The sequence below is a fragment of the Cherax quadricarinatus genome, chromosome 41 (assembly GCF_038502225.1).
Source record: "Cherax quadricarinatus isolate ZL_2023a chromosome 41, ASM3850222v1, whole genome shotgun sequence".
In the NCBI taxonomy this organism is placed as follows: Eukaryota; Metazoa; Arthropoda; class Malacostraca; order Decapoda; family Parastacidae; genus Cherax; species Cherax quadricarinatus.
Genome location: NC_091332.1, coordinates 25,866,270 through 25,889,926, shown reverse-complemented (window position 1 = coordinate 25,889,926; position 23,657 = coordinate 25,866,270). Strand labels below are relative to the sequence as shown.

General features: G+C 42.0%; 1 protein-coding gene across 1 annotated transcript in view; it reads right to left on the bottom strand.

Annotated features, from left to right (window-relative positions):
• LOC128695928 (uncharacterized) overlaps positions 1 to 23,657 on the bottom strand; it is a 111,055-nt gene that overhangs the window by 36,295 nt on the left and 51,103 nt on the right. Inside the window, exons 7-8 of the mRNA XM_070092825.1 lie at positions 18,570 to 18,728; positions 6,183 to 6,367 (exon numbers count right to left, since the gene is read on the bottom strand). Of these exons, the coding sequence (XP_069948926.1) occupies positions 6,183 to 6,367; positions 18,570 to 18,728 (344 nt within the window). The remainder of the gene's footprint in view (positions 1 to 6,182; positions 6,368 to 18,569; positions 18,729 to 23,657) is intronic.

Sequence of the window (23,657 nt, the reverse complement as noted above, 5' to 3'; positions counted from 1 at the left end):
TACCAGACAAATACAATCAAATGTATTTTTTTCGTTAGGTTCAGAATGATTTTGGCGAAATTATTGCATACACAAATTTTCGCTTGTCCTATATGCCAAGATGAGCGTTGCTATTTAAGCCAAGATCGCAAGTTCTGCCTATTCGGCACGACATATATCTATATATATATATATATATATATATATATATATATATATATATATATATATATATATATATATATATATATATAAAGTAGTACTGAAGGCGGCTGAGCGCCATATCAAAGGATGCCGCCTTTTCACACCTAGGTGTTACTTCCGGTGTAGGGTTTCTTCTGTACGTCATAACAAAGGGTGCCGCCTTTTCACACCTTTATGCTAATGACCTTGGCCTTATGATAATGACCCTTCCGGGCACGTGCCGGCTTTTTACACCTTTATGCTAATGACCTTGACCCCACCCACGGCCCCCACCAACGACCCCCACCAACGACCCCACCCACGACCCCCACCCACGCACCCGCCCTCCGCGCCCGCGCGCCCGGGACCCGCCCAACTGGCGCCCACCCTGTGCCTTCTGCAGCATCGTCCGGATCGCCCCCGCTCCCCGATTTCCGATTTTTTTTTAATTTAATTTTCTTGCGCTCTCCATCTCCTCGGATCAAATTTTTTGGGTTTCCCCCTATGGGTACCCCTCCCACCACCCACTTCCATCCCAAAATTCCTGCTCCATCTCCTTGGATCAAGTTTTTTTCGATATCAATAATACAAAGACTCCACTTCCTCGGATCAAGTTTTTGAGGTTCTCCTTCCCACTTTCACCCCCCAAAAAATTCCTGCTCCAATTCCTCGGATCAACACCCTCCCCCACACCTCCCACCACCCACTTCCACCCCAAATATTCCTGCTCCATCTCCTCGGATCAAATTTTTTGGATTCCTCCCTATGGGGTTTCGACTTTCTTATGATCTCCTCGGATCAAGTTTTTCTTTATCAATAATACAAAGACTCCATCTCCTTGGATCAAGGTTTTTGGGTTCCCCCCTCTGGGGGTAAGCATTCAAAATGGACTCCCACTTGCATCCCAAATTCCCTGCTCCAATTCCTCAGATCAATTTTTTCTCGATATCAATAATACAAAGATTTCCCCCCCCCCACACCTCACACCACCCACTTCTACCCCAAATATTCCTGCTCTACTTCCTTGGATCAAGTTTTTCTCAATAATAATACAAAGACTCCATCTCCTTGGATCAAGTTTTTTGGATTCCTCCCTCTGGGGGTAAGCATTCAAATGAACTCCCCCTATGGGGCATGGTACTTTATCTTACTACAGGTCTAAACAAGTGTGACGTCACCCCACCTGTGTTTACTCAGCGGTCAGTGATGTCACGTGATGACCTCACACACACAGGCTGAATCTTGTCGAGCAGACAATAAAATATAGGATAACAATAGCATATAGTATAACACTATTTATTATACAACCAATGCATTTCATATACATCCAACAAAAAAAAATTCATTGAAAAAAAGGTACAATTCATTGACTAAAATCAAAATATTTTTTCTCTTGAAATTCTGTGCATTTTGTTCTGGATCTTCTTCGTCGTCACCATCTCAGTATTACACATTTCATATACATCATAGGGAAAACATTTTCACTCTTAACCCAGGATAACCCAAATAATTTCACATTTTTTTTTCGTTAATACCCACAACAATCTACAATTTCTTTACAAAATACAACACAAGTCTAGACATTTTTCTCGTTTTAACTATTTCATCAGAAAAAGTCTGGTGAGTCTTATCTGACCGATCTCAGATAACAGCTCAGGTCACTCCCCTACGAAGTAACCTTCTCTCTCTCCTTACCCCTTCTCCCACCATCTCACAATTTTCGCTCATAACCCACAATTTTTCTCGTTTTAACTATTTCATCAGGAAAAGTCACCACAACTCTTACAACTTATAATCACTTTTCGATAAATTCACTAGTCACAATTTTACATATTACGAAGTTTACACACACACACACACACACACACACACACACACACACACACACACACACACACACACACACACACACATACACACACACACACACACAAACCACTTAACTTTTAACAACACCAAAAAACACCATCAATTACCTTTGAATACTCCAAAAGCATCATTCGAACACAGCCAAATCACCACTGAATACTCCCAGAACACCTTCATAAATACTCTTGCACATCATTTGAACACCTTCAAAAACACCTTTGAATAGTCTCAAACACCATTTGAGTACTCCCAAATACACTACTGAATACTACTAAAACACCACTGAATACAGTCAAAACACCACCAAAATCATCATAAACGAAGATCAACATTACAGATTAACACCAATTTTCACACAAATCCCCTCAAATCACTATAACCAAGACGATTACCAATTTATATGAGTACACTCACCTACAACTAAGATATAATATGAATGGAAAAAAAAAAAAAACATGAACACAATCCAAACACACATGAACACTTGTAACAGAATCACTTCTTTTTCGGTATCTCTAGTTCGACAACAACGCCCAGAACCCACAACACCCACATCCCACAACACCCACAACCCACAATTTTTTCTCGTTTTAACTAATTTCATCAGAAAAAGTCACAACAACAACCCACAACTTATAACCACTTTTTCGGCAACACTAGTTCGACAACAATACCCACAACCCTCATCACTTACCAATTTATTCACAATTTACTCAATACAAATTTTTCCCCTTCTTTTTCCTGAATCTTAAATGTAATGCACATTCCTCCCTACATTACTAAAATTCTAATAAAATCCTCTCCATACCCATCTCCTTGTATCCACATAAATTGATAATATACACACAACTAATCATCTCACTACCCAACTACTGCGACATGTTTCTACACCCTCCATTCTTTTTCCAATGCATCATAACTTTTCATTTCTATAATTTCTTTTAAAATATTCACACATTACCTTTATTTTCAGTAAAATCCCCCCCCCATATTTCATTAAATTTCTAATACAACCCTCCCCATACCCCTCTCCATCTCACCCATATTTCTTCACATCCACTCACCTATCTCCCAACACACATCTTCAGAATAAAAAAATCACATTTCACATCCACAAATGCATCTCATCACCCATCTCAAATCCACTAAAATCACTGTAACCAAGATATTCACAAAATTCTATGACCACCTAACACACTGACAACTCACTTTTACTTTGAACACTACCAAAAACACCAACAATTACCAATGAATACTCCAAAAACATCATTCGAACACCCCCATCATTTTTTTTTATATATATATCACGAACACATCCAACTAAGATATGATATAAATCACATTTTTAGCCACATTCCCTCGATTTCGGTAATATGAACAAAATGATTGGGATAACATTAGAACATTTCCAAATATCGTTGGAACACATTCAAAAAAATATATTGGAGCACTTCCAAAATACAGTAGAGTACTCCAGAATTACTTTGAACGTCTCCATTTTTGGATATTTCCAAAATTAGTTTTGGAGACTTTATCTTAAAATCGAACATTATTTTTCTTGTTGGGAGACGGGTGAGTGGATGTGAAGAAATGTGGGTGAGATGGAGAGGGGTATGGGGAGGGTTGTATTAGAAATTTAATGAAATATGTGGGAGGGGGGATTTTACTGAAAATAAAGGTAATGTGTGAATATTTTAAAAGAAATTATAGAAGTGAAAAATTATGATGCATTGGAAAAGAATGGAGGGTGTTGAAACATGTCGCAGTAGTTGGGTAGTGAGATGATTAGTTGTGTGTATATTATCAATTTATGTGGATACAAGGAGATGGGTATGGAGAGGATTTTATTAGAATTTTAGTAATGTAGGGAGGAATGTGCATTACATTTAAGATTCAGTAAAAAGAAGGGGAAAAATTTGTATCGAATAAATTGTGAATAAATTGGTAAGTGATGAGGGTTGTGGGTATTGTTCACGAACTAGTGATGCCGAAAAAGTGGTTATAAGTTGTGGGTTGTTGTTGTGACTTTTTCTGATGAAATTAGTTAAAACGAGAAAAAATTGTGGGTTGTGGGTGTTGTGGGATGTGGGTGTTGTGGGTTGTGGGCGTTGTTGTCGAACTAGAGATACCGAAAAAGAAGTGATTCTGTTATAAGTGTTCGTGTGTGTTTGGATTGTGTTCATGTTTTTTTGCATTCATGTTATATCTTAGTTGGAGGTGAGTGTACTCATATAAATTGGTAATCGTCTTGGTTATAGTGATTTGAGGGGATTTGTGTGAAAATTGGTGTTAGTCTGTAATGTTGATCTTCGTTTATGATGATTTTGGTGGTGTTTTGACTGTATTCAGTGGTGTTTTAGTAGTATTCAGTGGTGTATTTGGGAGTACTCAAATGGTGTTTGAGACTATTCAAAGGTGTTTTTGAAGGTGTTCAAATGATGTGCAAGAGTATTTATGAAGGTGTTCTGGGAGTATTCAGTGGTGATTTGGCTGTGTTCGAATGATGCTTTTGGAGTATTCAAAGGTAATTGATGGTGTTTGAGTTAGTTTTTGTGATACTGTTGTAAAAATCTGGAAAATGAGGGAGGAGTTTGGGGGATGAGTTGTAATTTAATGAAATCATATAAGTGTAGATAAATCAGAGATGTCAAATCTTATTTGGGAGTATTCAAAATGATATTTTAGAAGTGTTTCAGCGTTGTTTGGAAAATGTTCAAAGGTATTTTTGTGAGTATTCAATGATTTATGAGAGTGTTTTGAAGGTGTTCAAAGTAAAGTGTGTGTGTGTGTGTGTGTGTGTGTGTGTGTGTGTGTGTGTGTGTGTGCGTATTAACTTCGTAATATGTAAAATTGTGACTAGTGAATTTATCGAAAAGTGGTTATAAGTTGTAAGTGTTGTGGTGACTTTTTCTGATGAAATAGTTAAAACGAGAAAAATGTCTAGACTTGAGGAGAGTGAATCTTTTGTAAAGAAATTGTGGATTGTTGTGGGTATTAACGAAAAAATGTGGAATTATTTGGGTTATCCTGGGTTAAGGGTGAAAATGTGTAATGTTTTCCCTATGTTGTATATGAAATGTGTAATATTGAGATGGTGACGACGAAGAAGATCCAGAACAAAATGCACAGAATTTCTTCAAGAGAAAAAGAATTACTCTGTGTTGATTTTAGTCAATGAATTGTGCCTTTTTTCAATTAATTTTTTTTGTTGGATGTATATGAAATGCATTGGTTGTATAATAAATAAATAAATGAAAATATTGTATATTAGTGTTATCCTGCATTTTAAGTTAATGTTTGATCGACAAGATTCAGCCTGTTGGTCTGTGTGAGGTTATCACGTGACGTCACTGACATAGGGGGAAGTCGACAAGATTCAGCCTGTGTGTGTGAGGTCACATGTCACTGACTGCTGAGTAAACACAGGTGGAGTGACGTCACACTTGTTTAGACCTGTAGTAAGAGAAAGTACCATGCCCCATAGGGGGAGTTCATTTGAATGCTTACCTTCAGAGGGGGGAATCCAAAAAACTTGATCCAAGGAGATGGAGTCTTTGTATTATTGATATCGAGAAAAAGTTGATCCAAGGAGATGGAGGAGGAATATTTGGGGAAGAAGTGGATGGTGGGAGGTGTGGGGGAGGGTGTTGATCCGAGGATATGGAGATCATAAGAAAATGAAATTCCAAAAAAATTCGAAAAAAAATTTGGGATTGGGGTGAAAGTGGGAAGGAGAACCTCAAAAACTTGATCCAAGGAAGTGAAGTCTTTGTATTATTGATATCGAGAAAAACTTGATCCAAGGAGATGAAGCAGGAATATTTGGGGTAGAAGTGGATGGTGGGAGGTGTGGGGGAGGGTGTTGATCCGAGGAATTGGAGCAGGAATTTTGGGATGGGGGTGAAAGTGGGAAGGAGAACCTCAAAAACTTGATCCGAGGAAGTGGAGTCTTTGTATTATTGATATCGAAAAAAACTTGATCCAAGGAGATGGAGCAGGAATTTTGGGATGGAAATGGGTGGTGGAAGGGGTACCCATAGGGGGAAACCCAAAAAATTTGATCCTAGGAGATGGAGAGCACAAGAAAATGAAATTCAAAAAAAATTAAAAAAAAAATCGGAAAAAATTCGGGGGGTGGGGGCGATCCGGACGCTGCAGAAGGCGCTGCAGAAGGCGTGGGCGGGCGCGAGGGCGGGCGTGCGGGCGGGGCGCCGGTCGGGCGGGCGCGCAGGGCGCCGGTCGGGCGGGCGCGCAGGGCGCGGGTGGGGGTGTTGAGGTCGAGGTGGTCGAGGGTGGGGTCAAGGTCATTAGCATAAAGGTGTGAAAAGGCGGCACCCTTTATGACGTACAGAAGAAACCCTACACCGGAAGTAACACCTAGGTGTGAAAAGGCGGCATCCTTTGATACGGCGCTCAGCCACCTTCAGTAGTACTTATATATATATGTGTGTGTGTGTATATGTATGTATGTAATATTATACGTGATAAAACAAGACAAAGGTAGCATTAGTGGAAATAATTTTGTGGATAAAACAAGGCAAAGGTAATGTTACTGGAATTAATTTTGTGCAAATTCAACGAGAGTGAAACAATCATCAAATGACAGGTAGTTGAGCTTTGATAAATACCTCACTGGGTCGAAGGGTTTTTGTCCATTGAGGAAAGCTGAGGTCTCTCTCTCCTTGGCTCCCACCACCTGTTGATAACACTGACACTTGACTCATCAATACTGGAACTTTTCTCATCATATCTCATTTAACTTATCACAGCTGATGCTTTGCTCATAGCAACTGACACTTTACTCATAACAGCAACAACATATTTTCCCGTTGTTCTTGTATACTGTTGATTAGTTACATGGATACCACTTGCCTACTCCCCTTTTATTCCTCTCGCCTTTACCCTTCCTCATCTTTCGCTATTTCTTCTACAAACCTTCCCATTAGATTTATCGACAGATTTCGTTCATTTTTGGTCTACTGTCAGAAGCATATATCCACTGTCGGCCAAAAAGCAAATGAAAAAAAATACTAAAAATGACATCAAAACTTTGGAGCCCGGTCCCTGGACCCATTGTGTACCTCTGTAATCTGTAAATACCTTTGTAACTTGTCATGATTGTGACTAGACCTACCTGGAGTTCATTACCTTTGTAAATTGTGAGTTCATTACCTTTGTAAATTGTGAATTCATTACCTCTGTAACTTGCTCAGCTATCAAAACTTTGAGGCCCAGTCCCTGGACCAATTATGTGCCTCTGTAATCTTTTGACTACCGCCCACAGGATGGGTATGGGGTGCATAATAAACATATTAAACAATTGGCAAGATGACCGCCGGAAGTTGCACTGAGAAAAGTTGTTTTAACACTTTATACTGATACAACAGTGCTAATTCTATTACCCCATATCAATAAATACTGTCATAAACCTTATCTTCAATCTTAAAAAAAATATAGTTTATAAGTTTTTTGACGTTTAGGAAAATATTGGCCTTTTACCGCACACAAATCTTAAAATATTTGGGATAATTCAAAAATTTATACATATTCGTGTAAAACAATCATTCGCTTATGTTTGTTGTGGAAGACACTTCAATCAGTTTATTATTAATGGTGGGTCACCAAGAAATAGGTGAATAACTTACTTCCGAGATAATCGCCGAAAAAACGCGTATACCCGGGTACTCGGGAAATGTGAATGTTACAAGGTCTAATACAGTTTACCCTGTGGTATACTTCATTTTCTCTGATTCTAAGTGCCCGAGAGAACGGGTAAATAAACCTTATGCTCAGAGCGGTGATCATAATCCTCCATGATAGGACGGCAGACCTACATATTATGCCAGATTTTGAAAGGTAAATAAGCCTTAGTGTTGATATTAGCGTAATTATAGAACAATTATGGGAATAAGTCACAGTGGAAATTTGTCTGGACTGCCTCCTTGTAAGCTGCTCCCCTGGTAGTACTGTTGACACACACTGAGACTAATTCTCTCAGAGCTCACAAGTGGCTTATAGGATACATTTCCATATAGCTGAACTTGCAAGAAAATTCCCCTCTGCATGCACGACCAAAAGGTTAACTTACTAGGTGGAGAAGAATATGTCACCCGGTCTTCCAACCTCCCTAAGCCTTAGTCCCTCTCGACTAGTCACCATGATAAGATAAGATAAGATTTCGTTCGGATTTTTAACCCCGGAGGGTTAGCCACCCAGGATAACCCAAGAAAGTCAGTGCGTCATCGAGGACTGTCTAACTTATTTCCATTGGGGTCCTTAATCTTGTCCCCCAGGATGCGACCCACACCAGTCGACTAACACCCAGGTACCTATTTGCTGCTAGGTGAACAGGACAACAGGTGTAAGGAAACGTGTCGAAATGTTTCCACCCGCCGGGAATCGAACCCGGGCCCTCCGTGTGTGAAGCGGGAGCTGTAGCCACCAGGCCACCGGGCCACCATGCGCAGTCAGAGACTTAATTCCTGCAATATTCAATCGGCATTAGTGACCTACCTGCACCTCAGAAATTCCTGATTCCAAGGGGGTGTGTATTCCCAAGTATATGCAGTAAGAGACACTAGCTTCTAAACTTATACTTAGAGGGGACGCCGGTACATACTGGTCTACTGGCGTCCGACTGCAGAATCGGCCCACAGTTCAACTCACGTTTCCCCTCAGAAAACTGGTCAGAATACTGAGAAAGAAAGGAAGGTCTTGTCTTACTGTAATGGGCCTGACGGAGAGTATCCCCAGTACTTCGAGGATTCCTCCACCCAGTTCCCAGGGTCTAGTTTGTGTACACACGTGGGGGCGCTAAACAGCTGTTCACTGCACTTATCATTCCGATGGTGTATTATCTTAAAAGAACGCTCGAGTGTCCGTGATACCCACAGTCCCTCGTTCGAGCATGGGAGTTGCCATTTCTCCTTGGCTAATATAACCTAACATTTACCTATACTGAAGGCCTAATCCTACCTATGTTAAGGTTTTAGGTCTACATTATTATCTACAGTTGCCTCAATAATCCTAATATTAGTTACTAACAGTCTAAACTACCTTACCTTCCTTGAAGGTGCCTAACTGTGGCCACCAGGCCTGGTGGCTAACGCTCTCGCTTCACACGGCGAGGGTCCGGGTTCGATTCCCAGCCAGAGTAGAAACATTGGGCATGTTTCTTTCCACCTGTTTTCTGTGTTCTCCATCAGTAAAATGGGTACCTGGGTGTTAGTCGACTGGTGTGGGTCGCATCCTGGGACACTGACCTAATTTGTCCGAAATGCTCAGCATAACAAGCGGCTTTCTATATAGTAGTATGTTACTGATGTCAGCTAGGACTGTATACTATGTACATGTATTTGTAGTAAAATAAAGATATTATTATTATATAGATATATCTTCCAACCACCTCTGCCATCCCGGTGTTCCCACAGTCACTTTGACTTTTTTTTCGGTTATCCTAAGTTCACTACACATATGCTGCTATGTATAATTATGTAACTGTATTTGTGTATACCTGAATAAACTTACTTAGGACTGTGTAGTGTGAGTGAGGTCGGGACCAGTCAGTGGCTTCCCCCCGCCACGGAAGAGGGGAGAGATGGGAGAGGCAGGGTGTGTAAAGTGAAGATGATGGAACACACTTATTTTAAGCAGTACACATACCCACATCTTTCATGATTTGCATGACAGTGTGAACAACAGCGTGCAATCCGTGTGTAGTGTACAGTGCCCCTCACCCCTCTCCCTAGGTTTGCCCTGTGTGTTGGGTAGTCACCCTCCCGCACCTCTCATAACCCATCACCCCGGGCTTCACCATTAACTCCCCTTCCTCACACACATAACTCCCAGCGACACCCCAACTGTAGAGGGCAGTTTTCCCCTCCCAGTCCCTCAAACCTCACCAGGCCACCACGCTGGTGCCCTCCTATACCCATGATGTCAGCGATGTCACATGATGTGCTGGGTTCCCAGGAACTTCTACTACAGAGCCGACGCAATGGAATTTTTCCACAAGGCAACTGTCAGGTGTGCCACAGGGAGTGTGCACTCAGTCCCTCAAATCTCAACATCCGTGCACACAATGGATTTCTAAGCTCCCAGGGAACTCCAAGTGGGAACAACCAACAGCCCCCCCCCCCAGCAGACAGAGCTGACAGCTACCGCGACTTCACCTCTACAGAGGACCTAAAATCTGCAATCAAATTAACATCCACCAGGACGCTGACACACATCCCCAAAGCAGCTCTCCCTCAAGCTGCAAGCAAATTCACTGCCCTCTTGAAGAAAGTCAATGATGCCTGTGAAAACAACGGATCCTGGCACAACCTACTGCTATTTGGCAATGCCTGTCTGGCTGCCCCACCAAGGATGGACAAGTCCCTATCAACATCTGTTATTAGGACAAATGCATTCCCTAGAGATGGTTATTAATTTCTGATATATATTCATTGTCTTCTAGTTTTCATTGTTTTTCAGTGATTATTCATTATTTTACTAGCATTCTATAATATATTTCTTTTGTATGTTCCTGCAATTTCAACAGATTGGTAATTGATTTTCAGAGTGAAATGTATTATAATTTAATGTTCTTCATATTATATATATTGTCATAATTCTTGTATTCTGTTTATCTTTATCATCTGTTATTCAATATTTTAAATAATTTGTTTTGTGTGTAACTTTTATATAATTTATCTACCACATATAACTTTTATAACATAATATTATCGATATGGTAACAAAAGGACCCCAATGGAAATAAGTCACTGTCTGACTTTTTTGGGTTATCCTAAGTTCTCTACACATATGCTGCTATATATGATTATGTAACTGTATTTATGTATACCTGAATAAACTTACTAGAGCAGATCCCCGCCAGGATGGCACACCCTTACGTCAGTGTATACCTCATACCCATAACCCTGTCCACCAGTCAGACTGTAACTGTTTAAAGTGTATGTTTGATGCGAGTCTACATAAATACAAGATTTATGTACATATGTGCTATATTATGTAAATGTTGGAGTCGTAACATGGAAATAAGTCACTCTGACTTTTTTGGGTTATCCCAGGTTCTCTACACATATGCTGCTATGTATGATAATCTATGCAACTATTTGTGTATATCTGAATGAACTTACTTATTTTTTTTCTGCTCAAGTCAACTTAGTAAGCGCTTCTTCTCAGAAGGCTTCTGATTGGTTCTCCTCTTCAAGGGAGGATCCTTGGCACGGTGAAGAGGCTCTTGATCTGAGGAATTAGACCTTTTGGTCTTCTTCCTCAGACCAAACCCAATTGCCCCTCAATGCCCCCTTCCTTATCCCATCCCCCCTTTTTCCCTTTCCTTCCCCTCCCAACCCACTCTTGTCCCCATCCAGTTTGTAGCCTCTGGGGTCCTCCCCTCTGGCATTATGTTTCTAGGTAGGGGGAAGTGTGCTGGGGTTCATCTCACTCCGTGGAGTCCTTCGGGAGTACTGTAGTTTACCAAGGAATCTGGATCATCTGGAAGTGCCCAGCTCCCTTCCCGGATTTCCAGGAGGTAGGGCAAGATGTCCTACAGGCAACGGGTGTATCTCCGGAGGCTGCCTGTCGGTTCTGAGAGGTGGCAGCCGAGGGAGATATGCTTTGTGGTGGGTGTCCAACTGCCTTCTCTTTTGTCTGCCGAGGTGGATCACTGGATGTTAGGTTGCTATGCCGGAGCACCTGCTCCAAGTACTGAAGCTCCGCCTGTTTCTTCTAGTGCCTTTGCCCCTTGCATGTCTTTAGCTATGCGTCCAGCTTCCCCACATAAGATGCAATGGTTTTTGGATCACCCATCTACCTCGGGTCAGGCCACCCACAGTCCTATGCCTAAATGTTCCAGACCCTTTCCTGACGAAGATCCTTCGATTTCTGCTCGTTCCACCCAAGAACGACGTAAAGCTCTTTTACGACATGGCCAAAATATAACCTTTCACTTCTTCAGAGTGGTGTGCGCATCCTTACAGTTCAGAATGCAGAACAAGCTCATCTTTCCCATCTTCTATTGATAACGTTCCTGTCACAGTTCACATGCACGCTACTCTCAATTCTTGCGGTGGTACTGTGGTCTTACTACATACCATTGTACAGTGTGATTTGCTGTCTTGGGGTGACGATATTTTAGAGTAATTAGCCCTTCAGGGCCTTCCAATTCTCAAAATGGATACAAATGTCCTGTCCACTCAAGCTTTCCCAGTAACATCGTCCGCTTAACCTTTGACTACCGTGCACTCCCGTCCTCCGTTTATAATGCGGAACGTTGCCTATGGGTCCGTAAAGTGGTTCCTACATCCCAAGAGTGTCGAAACTGTTGGTGCTTCAGACATCCCACTAATTACTGCAGGTCTACAGTGGAGTGCTCGGTCTGTGGTTCTGCGGATCATGCCGATACATCTTGCAGTCTTTTTCCCACTTATCTTATTTACAATGAAACTCATCCTTCTTTTTCCCGGCGATGTCAGGTCTATCAAATCCAATGATAGGCGGTTCCCCCGCCTACCAGCTCCTCTGGTACCATGTCTTCTGGGGTCATCCCTGTCTCTAATTCTTTTGCAGTTTTACCCTCTGAAACCCCAACCTTCGCACCTCTTCCTACTTCTACTTCTTCATCTCGCCAGCTAGTTTCTCAGTCTGCTAGGCCTTGCACACCTGCACCTCTTCGCATTCTTCTAGTGCTTACAATTCCCCAACAGTTTTCCTTTTTGGCCTTGGTGCATAGTTCTCACCCCCCTTTCTAACTCTCGCATGAAGGTGGAGGTTCATCCTCCCTCTCGTGTGGTCCCCTCTTCTCCTGTGCCCCCAGACTTCTTCACCAGTCCCCTTCCAGCCTCCTTCCTCTCCTTTTCCACCACGGGACTGTTCCACCGCAGGACTCTGCTGTCCCTGCCTGCACATCTCTCCAGGTTCATACTCCCCTTCCCTCTCAGACCTCTTTGGTTCCCTCCATAGTTTCCCCAATCTCTACTTGCTCTGCCTCACCTGTCTCTGAAGTTATGGTATCGGCATCTTCCTTGTCTGCTGAAACACTTGATGCAGTCTCCAACTATATTGTGGAGACGAAACCCTCGTTGGACACCAGTGTGCCTCCTTATGCCCCTTTTATTTTTCATGACCCTCGCAGCAGTCTTTTCCTTCACAGCATTCTGATTGCTCCTTGCTTACACACTTTCTGTTGCCTCCACACATTGACTTCACTGACCCTACTAGCTTTTATCGCTTCTCATTGTTAGCATACCTATCTTTGTGAATAATGACTTATTTGCAATGGAATATTCATGGCCTCAGGGGTAATCAGGGAGAGCTCCAGGTGTTAATCTCTCAGTTTTCCCCAGTATGTGTCGGGTTACAAGAGCCTAAAGTTCGTTCAGCTGTTATCCGTCCCGTTTCGGTCTATGTCCTGTTTCAATCTTCTGATCCCTTTCCTGATGAAATTTTTAATGAGAGTGCACTTCTGTATGCATTGGTATACCGTTTCAACAGGTCTTTGTTCGTCCTCAGCTGCATTATACTGCAGACCATATTTATTCCCGTGCAGTGCATTCTGTGTCTCGGATGTTGTGTTCTTAATCTCTTCTCTGCCACCGCTCATCTTGTTAGGTGATTTTAACGCTCACCATCATATTTGGGGAGGGTCTCCCTGTGACTCTGGTGATCAGTTGGAGACTCTTCTCATTTTTCATCCTCTTCATGTTTTAAATATGGATGCTGTTACTATTTTAACTCGCACTCATTCTCTCCCTTGCATATCTGTTCTTCGTCAGTTGCCCTTGATTACGCTTGATTTGCTCTCCCGGATTTTCATGACAGTGATCAATTTCCTATTATTCTTATTTCTGCTGCGTAATCCCAACCGCCTCATAGCCCCCAATGGCAATTTGGACAAGTGAATTGGAACTTATACTCTCATCTTACCGCTTTTTCTGAGGACCTTTTTTTGTCCTCTATTGATGAGCTGGTGCACCAGCTTTCGACCTTAGTTTTGACTGCATCATCACATTTTATTCCTCGAACCTCAGGCAGGCATTCTCATGCGTGCTTTGGTGGTCTTCTGTGTGTGCCCGTGCAGTGCATTTGAAATGTGCTGTGTGGGGCCGTTATCAATATAATAGGCTGCAGATCGTTTTTTGTTTTTTAAGAGGGCAAGGGCAGTCGCTCACCGCATCATATGTGATGCTAAACGCACTTGTTGGCAAGACTACATTTCTACTGTTACCTCGACTTCCCTTATGTGTGAGGTTTGGAAGAAGGTACGGAAGCTGTGTGGCAAGAATGTTTCAGACTCAGCTCCCATTTTGCAGGTTGCTGGTGTTAGTGTTACAGAACCTTGAGAAGTTGCCATGGAAATAGGGAACTATCCTGTCCATGTTTCCCAATGGCTACACCTTTGTCCCTCATTTCTTGCTTCTAAGTCTGCCAGGGAGCAATCACCCTTGGATTTTTCTTCTAATACGATGGAGCAATATAACATTCTTTTATTCTTTTAGAGCTAGAGTCCACGCTTTCCACTTGCCGGTCATTAGCAGCTGGGGCCAATGATATATCCAGATATATCCATATGCTACAACATCTGCATTCTACAGCCCTTGCAGTCCTTTTGCGTCTTTTCAATCTTGTTTGGATGTGAGTGGTTCTCCCTCAACAATGGAAATCAGCCATTGTACTACCATTTCGCAAACCAGGCACTTTAGGGCTTGATACCTCTATCGTCCCATTGCTCTGACCAGTGTACTCTGCAAGATGATGGAAAGATTGGTGAATAGACGTCTGATATGGTATTTAGAGACTCAGTAGTCTTTCTCCTCACCATTATGGCTTTTGCAAGGGCCGCTCTACTTTGGAGCCCTTGCTCCAATTAGAAACGCATGTGTGAAATGCCTTTGCTAACAAACACTCCATCCTAGTATTTTTTGATCTCGAGAAGGTATATGACACCACTTGGAGTATAACATCTTAGCCCAGGTCCACTCCTTAGGCCTCCATGGTAATCTACCGACCTTCCTTGCTGCTTTCTTGTCTGAAAGACATTTTCATGTCCGTGTTGGTGCTTCGCTTTCCTCAGACTTTGTTCAGGCCGAGGGAGCCCCACAAGGTTGTGTCCTTAGCACTACCCTTTTTCTCTTAGCTATAAATATCCTACCTTCCATTCTTCCATCGCATATTTGGTCGTCACTTTATGTGGATGACTTCGCTAGAGCTTATGCAGATGCTGACTGTCGCCTGGTAGCAGCTTCCCTTCAGGATGTGATTGACCATGTTTACCATTGGGTCACTTCTCATGGATTTAATTTTTCTAGTGTAACAACCCATTTCATTACCTTCACTAGATATCCTCTTGTCCAAGATATTTCATTGTACTTACACGGCTCACGTATCCCAGAATGTGATACAATCAAATTTCGTGGCCTTTCATTCAATCGCTGGTTGACATGGAAACCTCACATTTCCTCTTTGAAGGCAACTTGTCATGGTCAGCTGAATCTCCTTAAAATTCTTGCACATCATTCATGAGCAGATCGCTGGACTCTCCTCCATTTGCATTCCACCCTAGTCTTGTCCATGCTGGATTATGGTGACTAAATCTATTGTGTGGCTTCTCTTACAACTCTTTCTAAGATCCCCTTCACATCAGGGTCTACATTTATGCTTTGGTGCCTTTCGTTCATCCCATGAGGCGAATGTCCTTAGCAGATCATCGTGATGCTCATTGCTTTCATTAGTTTGTCTGCTCTTATGATCTTCGTGTTCCTTCTATGCATAGGTTGGTCTCAGACGTTAGTAGAAGCCCGTTATTTGTTCGGTAACCCTGCTTACGTTATTTGTTCGGTAACCCTGCTTACTCCGACCGTTTTCTCTTCGTCTTCACTCCGGTCTTCTCTCTAGTTACTTCCCATGTATGTTCATGTATCGTCTGACTTTTCCCTTTCCCCTTGGGAGGTTTCGACAGTTTGTGTCTGTTCTCCATTAATGCCGTACGCCAAAGCTCTCCTACCTACAGCTGCTTCTCACTCTTTTTTTGATCACTTCCGGTTGCATGCTAATGCTGTCGCTGTTTGTACAGCTGGTTCTAAATGTTCTGATGGTGTTGGGTTTGCGGCGATGTTCCCTGATGATGATCTTGGTCATTTGGTAGTCTCAGTTAATATTTTTACCACCAAGTTGTATGCCATCCTCACAGTGCTTCTCCATATTTCATATGTCTTCTTTGGCGTTTGTGATAATTTCAGATTCCCTAAGTGCTTTACAGGCCATTAAACAATTTGATTCTCCTCATCCATTGGTCCTTCCTATTCAGCTTTGGTTGTGCAGAGTAGCTAGCAAAAACAAAGACGTCGTTTTCTGTTGGGTCCTTGGACACGTTGATGTACAGGGCAATAAACAGGCGGTACATGATCTTCCGGTTTCCGGACTATTTTACAGTCGTCTCTGCCCATCTTCACAGCCGTTAGCAACAACGGTGGTCAGACATGCACCATAACAAATTACACTCTGTTAAACCGATTTTGGGTTTGTAGCCATCTTCTTACTACCATTGCTGTACTTGGGAGACTGCACTCTCCCTTCTCTGCATCAGCCATACTTGCCTTACCCATGAGTATCTCATGGAACGACACCCTATTCCTCTCTATGAAGTGTGTCGGGTCCCTATTTCAGTTCTTCACTTTCTTGTGGACTGTCAGGTTTACCAACGAGCTCACAGGATTTACCTCCGACGCTGCAGCCCTACTTAATCTTCCGTCCTTGCAGTCGGTCCTGCCTTTGACTTGCGATCACTTTTTGACTGTCAGCAAGTGCTTTACTATACGAACTTTGACACCGAACCCCTAGCATCCCTTACAGCCCTTTTCTCCCCTCACCTTTGATCCTTTCTCCATCTAGCTGTTTATAGCCCTGGCACTATTTTCTGCCCTGCAGTGCTGCATGACCTTTGTCGGTTTAGCGCTTTATTTGATTATATAATTCCTTGTAGGAACATCGTACAACAGTGATACTTATACCAGAGTGTTGCCACAGTGTTAAGCTATTTTTCTATACAATTAACTCAATTTTAATATTTTTCTATTTTTTTCTCCGCACCCTGCACGTACCACTCCCCCCCCCCCCACAACTTTTCCCGCAAAACTTTGCTCAGATTAGTGTTTTTATGTAAGTGTCTCATTGAACAGGTTCTACAAAATTGCTGCTCCAGAGCAGGATGGTGTGTGTGCCTTGTCTCAACACTGTTTGATCAATTTCAAAGGTTAGTTCGTAAAAATATCGATATGTTAAGACATGAGAGGAAGATGAATAGAAACGCAGATCGTATTTTCTAACATGGTTGCTGTGAGTTGACAGAATCAATTACTTTACCATGTGTACAGTGAACGAAGAGTGATGAGGTGAAAGACCGAAATATTACCATGCCAGTAGCTTAAAAATCTTATAACACAAAGTGGTTGGTCCCAACAAGCTAATCCCGATTATGTTTTAAATCTATGAAATACTAAGCTTAATCGGGATCAAGAAGCTACTTTAGGCTCTGGATTAATTTTTGCTGTGACTGAAGACAATATCAACTATGTACATCTCACCAAATCTTGTTGTAATTTGGAAAAATATTGGAATCTGGCCCCTGAAACCTTTAACATCTGTCAAGAGATACTTTATGGCGCTCTGCCTAGACTTGGAGATCCAAAATAAAAAAAAAATGAAGTCATTTTTAGAAAACTAACAAATTAGATGTGGAAGTTATTTTGTATAAAGAACATAATATGTCTTAATTTTCTTCACGTATTTTCTGGGTATCTAATGTACATAAAAAATTCTGAATGCCATTAAGGAAATACGTCCTAATAATAATAATAATATAATATCTTTATTTACTACAAGTACATGTACAAGGTATACAGATCATAGCTGACATCAGTGACATACTACTGCATAGAAAGCCCCTTGTTATGCTGAACATTTCGGGCAAATTAGGTCATTTTTGTCCCAGGATGCGACCCACACCAGTCGACTAACACCCAGGTACCCATTTTATACTGATGGGTGAACATGAACAGCAGGTGTCTTATGGAAACACGTAATGTTTTCCAGCCGTACCGGGGATTCGATCTCCGGACCTCAGTGTGTGAGGTGAGTGTGCTAGCAATCGAGCTACGGAAACCCGTAACATCTAACCACACTGATTACATTATTATTACCTATTATGAACAGCAGCATACCCACTGTTCAATTTCGGTGATATTGGAGTATCCACCTGCTCTGTACTAAATTAGAATGACAAACATTTATACCGTTGAACTAGCTCTTCGTCTTTCAGGAAATCTTCACTCCATCAGAAGGAAAAGTATATTACAGTTCACATTAGACACTCCAAAAGTCAAAGTACGACTGGGTGATAAATATATTGCAAGTTTCAGAGAATTTCTATTTTCTGGAGGAGGGTAGTGGCGGCAGGTTACCTGGAGGAGGGTGGTGGCAGATTACCTGGAGGAGGGTGGTGGCAGATTACCTGGAGGAGGGTGGTGGCAGATTACCTGGAGGAGGGTGGTGGCAGGTTGGCAGGGTTGGTGGACGAGGGAGACGGCAGCTGGTTGAAGGTGAGCCACCTTAGGCGGAAGGGGACAAGTAAAAAGGAAGGGCATCTGGCGGTCGCTGTTTCTTGTTTGGTAATCCAGATAGTCTGTGGAGAAATACTGCTTGAATGTTTACCTTTGACACTTTACGCTCCAAAGACTTCGGCATGCAACAAGAGAGCACACACACAAACTGAACACTGGAATATATCAGAGGACAGTAAGAACATCTTCAGTGTGAGGAGATATGAGTGTGTGCAATTCACCAAGAATGAATTAGTGTAGATAAACTCCATACACACGTTAAAGTGAAAATATGAGATGTTTAGGAATTCATCACACCATTTAATTAATTGTTAAGAGAAAGGCACAGGAAGCGGCACTTATTCTCAAAAAATTATTATAGATGAATCCTCATCACATAACCGTTTAATCTAAGGTAACAGAAACGGTAATGTTCTATCCAAGCAGCTGATATAAATAGATTAAGAGGACAGTAACAGTAATGGTTTATTTCTTTGTAAAGGTTACAATATGTAATTACAATTTTGGTTGCTAAGTAGAAAGAAAGCCACTATCATGTCGCGGCAGACTGATCCTAATATATAGTAACTGCTTAAAACTAGACAAGTGTTTTACTTGATTACAATCATATTTAATCTTAATACTAATGCGAGGTAGTCAATGTGGAAGTTTATAAGAATAATGATCTTGAAGTTGCATATAATAAAACTATTACAATTAATGGTTCAGTCACTAATATTTTATGGACTGGCAGAAGTTTAAAAGTATAGAGGCCACATAAAATAACTAGTTAGCAGTTGTTTTGGTTGATTTGCTTACTATTGAGAAATAAGATGATTTTTAGCAGTCTTAAATTTATAAGTAGTCAGGGGATCCTTTACCGGTTCCGGTAGCAAGTTCCAGATCTTTGGGCCTTTTATGTGCATAGCATTTTTGTATAGTGTGAGACTGACACGAGGGATGTTAAAGTGTCTCATGCCTTGTATTGTGAATGAGCATTCTGTTGTAACTGTCAATGAGTAGTTTAAGTGGAGGGTTTATAGTGAAATTTAATGTTCTGTATATGTAGAAGGTACAGTAATATAAAACATAAGAAAGAAGGAACACTGCAACAGGCCTATTGGCCCATGCTGGGCAGGTCCATGTCAACCCCAGACTTAGACCAATGGCTCACCCAGTCAGGTCACCTCTGCTTAAGGAAGGAGCATGGCATCTGGCCCAGTAGCACCAGCTAGTCAGGTCCAACTCACACCCACCCACACCCACTCATGTATTTATCTAACGTCTTAGCTTCTATGACGGTACTCGGGAGTTTTTTCCACTCATCCATAACTCTATATCCTTCCTGAATCTGAATTTTTCCAGCTTAAAACCATTGCTGCGAGTCCTGTCTTGGCTAGATATTTTTAGCACCCTATTTACATCCCCTTTATTCATTCCTGTTTTCCATTTATACATCTGAATCATATCCCCCTTAATTCTAAGCCTTTCTGGAGAGTGCAGATTCAAGGTCTTCAGCCTATCCTCATAGGGATGATTTCTGATACATGAGATCAGCTTGGTAATCCTCTGTACGTTTTCCAGTGCATTTGTATGAGTGTATGTCTGGCATATTTAGCAAGTTGAGGCTTTTAAAAAGTGGTGGGATGTGCCGTCTAGCACAGGGACTGGTATTCATCCGCACAGCAACTTTTTCTTAGGTTATTAAAGGTTTAAGGTGGTTGGCTGTGGTTGATCCCTGTGGCATGCAAAGAGTATGTAACCTTTATTCGGCGCATGTACACACCCTCATTTACAGGCTATCTTCCCCAACCAGTGAACCAGGTTACTGGGAGTTGACGATGGGGCCCCGTCGTTCAACTAGTGACCAGGTTCCAGCCAATAAGAAGATGGTTTTGGCAATTGCAGAGGTTATGTGGGTACCACTCTCCTGTCTGCCCTTGTCATTCCCATTTTAGAGCTGGTTGAAGCATGGTCTGCTTTCTTGTGGCTTCTATTCTGCCTTGCTTACCGTGGAGTGCACTATTGAGTGTACATATTGCTGGTGAAGGATAACATAATTCAAAACTTTTCTGCTGTGTTTATTTTGCTCCCTTTACACCCAGGATAACAGGCCATTTGGACTCCTGGGTTGTAATAATCCCCAGGCACAAATACCATAGGCAAGGCAAGGATATATTAAAGAGTGATATAAGGTAAGGAGTACTGTTTGTGGTACTTAGTATAGTATCTTGGAAAGGATTCCTACTGATTTGGAAATTTTCTTGGATATGTATTGGATGTGGAAATAAAATTTAAGATTACAGTCAAGGAGACGAAATTTACCCTCAGTGTGTCGATATATTACGCTGGATATTTAAGGCTCTGTTGCCAAACAGCATGAAGTATGTTTTGTCTATATTGAGAGTTTGTTGGTCATCATCCAAGTATATATTTTTAACAGCTTGGTGTTTACAGTGTTTCTAAGTACAGTTGGATTTGAATGGGAGTAGACATAAGTAGTGTCATCTGCGAATAGAACTGGTTTAAGTAGTTGGCATACACTGGGGATATCATTGATGTACGTAGATGAGAAAGAGGAGTGGGCCTAGGACACTACCCTGGGGTACTCCTACAGATACAGGCTGGATAGTGGAGTTGACTCCATTTGCATATAAATACTGGTGTCTCGTTAAGGTAAGCTTTTAGGTAATCAAGAGAATGTCCTCTGATGCCATAATGATTTAGTTTTAGGTGCAGGAAATTGTGGTCGACTGTATCAAATGCTTTTCGTAAGTCAGTGAAGAGCCCCCAGAGGATATTCATTTTTATCGAGAGCTGTGTATATAAGTTCAAGCATTTGTATAATAGCATCATTCGTACTTTTGTTTGGTCTAACCAAGATTGGCAGGGGTTAAGTATATTGTTGGATATAAGGTAGGAGTAAAATCGTTTGTGTATTATTTTTTCGAATATTTTAGGTTAGGTTAGGGCAAGTTTGATATGGGTCTATTGTTGTTCAAGTCAGCTAACCCTTGCTGTCTTGAGTATAGATGGGAAGGTTGAGGACCCTACAGATATATTAAACATTGTTGTAATAATGGGTGACAGCACATGTGCAACTTTTTTGTATATGAATGGTGGCAAGTTATTCAGATCTCCTGCTTTGTTTTTTAATGATCTAATGATGAGCGAGACTTCAGTATAATTAGTCAGAGCTAGATATATAGTATATGGGTAGTTGCCAGTGAGGTAGTCTTTCGGCTGGGTATTTGAGCTAGGAATTTTACTTGCTAGCTTTGATGCTACAGTAGAGAAGATACTAAATTTGTTGGCCGTGTCTATAGGCTGTATGTGAGGTTCATCTGGTTTAGTTAAGTTTATCTCAATGTAACCAGACGGTTTCCTAGAGCCCAAAATTTGGGAGAGGGTTTGCCAGGTACTTTTCATATCGCCTTTTATTTCAATAAATCTATTTTTGTAATACATTTGTTTTGATTTTCGAATTAGTTTTATGAGTATTGATGTGCATTGTTTAGCCAGTTCAGGGCTGCAATAAGCATCCTACAGGAGGAGGGAGCAATGAGCAAGTAAACTGTATGACCCTTATGGCTTTAAAACTTTCCATACTACTACTACTACTACTAATAATAATAATAATACATAAAATCATAAAAAAAATATAATAATAATACATTGTCTGCATCGCTCTTGGGCTGTGTAGACCCCCTTGCCTGACGCTCCTCAGTAACCTGACAGCAGTGGTACGAGGAGGTGTTGTGTCTCTGTTGACACTGCTGGGAAATTACTGGTGTTAAGATGGCGGTTTGTCATCGCAGACGCATTAATACTATTGGTATTGAACTACTTCGAGGTGCGATTACACCTAGTTCAGCTCAAATACTCTTACCCAAGATAATCAGGGAGACATACGGCATACAAGATGGTGAATTGTATGGGGTAGCGCTGAACGGAGCGCATAGAGTATTTGTGAAACTGCTTGCTGCGACAGTTTATGAATCGGTGGTTAGGCACTTTCAAGATGTGTGTTTTGACGTTACGCCTGCTGTGCGTGTGAGACTGGTGGATGTGTCTCGATATTATACTTGGATAAAGTTGCGGAATGTCCCCTTCGAGGCGAACGAAGCTGACATCAGAAACGTCTTTGAGAAATATGGAACTGTGCACTCTGCTCAGCAGGGTAAGTGGATAATGGGTGCCTACGCAGGTATGCCGGAAGGTACATTCAGCCTTAAGATGACGTTGCGTCAACCCATACCGTCATATGTGTATCTTCAAGATTTTAGGACACAGGTAATGGTTTTATATCCTCGACAGCGGCGTACGTGTCGCATTTGTGGAGAGTATGACCACATAGCGGCGGCATGTGAAAAGAACAGACGCATGACCAAACCTGTGCAAGAAGAAGTAGCCCCAGTCACACATGATGAAGGTGAGCATCGTTCGTCAGAGGAAGGGCGTGGTCGTTTGTGGAGTGAGATGGTAGACCAGGCTTTTCGAAATGAGAGTGAGTCCTCCCCTCAGCTCCCTGCACCTGAGTCGTTGCCGATACCATCTGCTGGATTGGTACCCCGGCATGACGTGTTCAGTATAGGTGAGGATTTAGACGAAGTTTTAAGGACCTTGTCACTGCAAGTGGTGGAAGCTCCGTCTCCGGAAGATGTAGCTGGAGACTTTTTGAGTCCGGATTGTCAACAATATGAGACTCGGCAGAAGGACGACGAGACTGGGACATCGGGAGACTTCATACCTCATTGTGAGGTGGATGTTGAGGTACACCGTGAGGCTTCCTCGGATCTTGACATGGAGGATAAGAACGTTACGAGGAAACGGGCAGCTACGTCAGATTCGGATGACGTACTGACGCCGGCACAGAGGACTGGAAAAAAAACTGAGAGGATGGGTGAGGGGAGGGGTGGGGAGGGGGGGTCATGAGGGACGCCATCGCAAGAAGGGAGGCGAATGGGAAGGTACTGTAAAGAAGACACATAGATGTAACGAATCAAGTGGTGAACCACGGGAGGA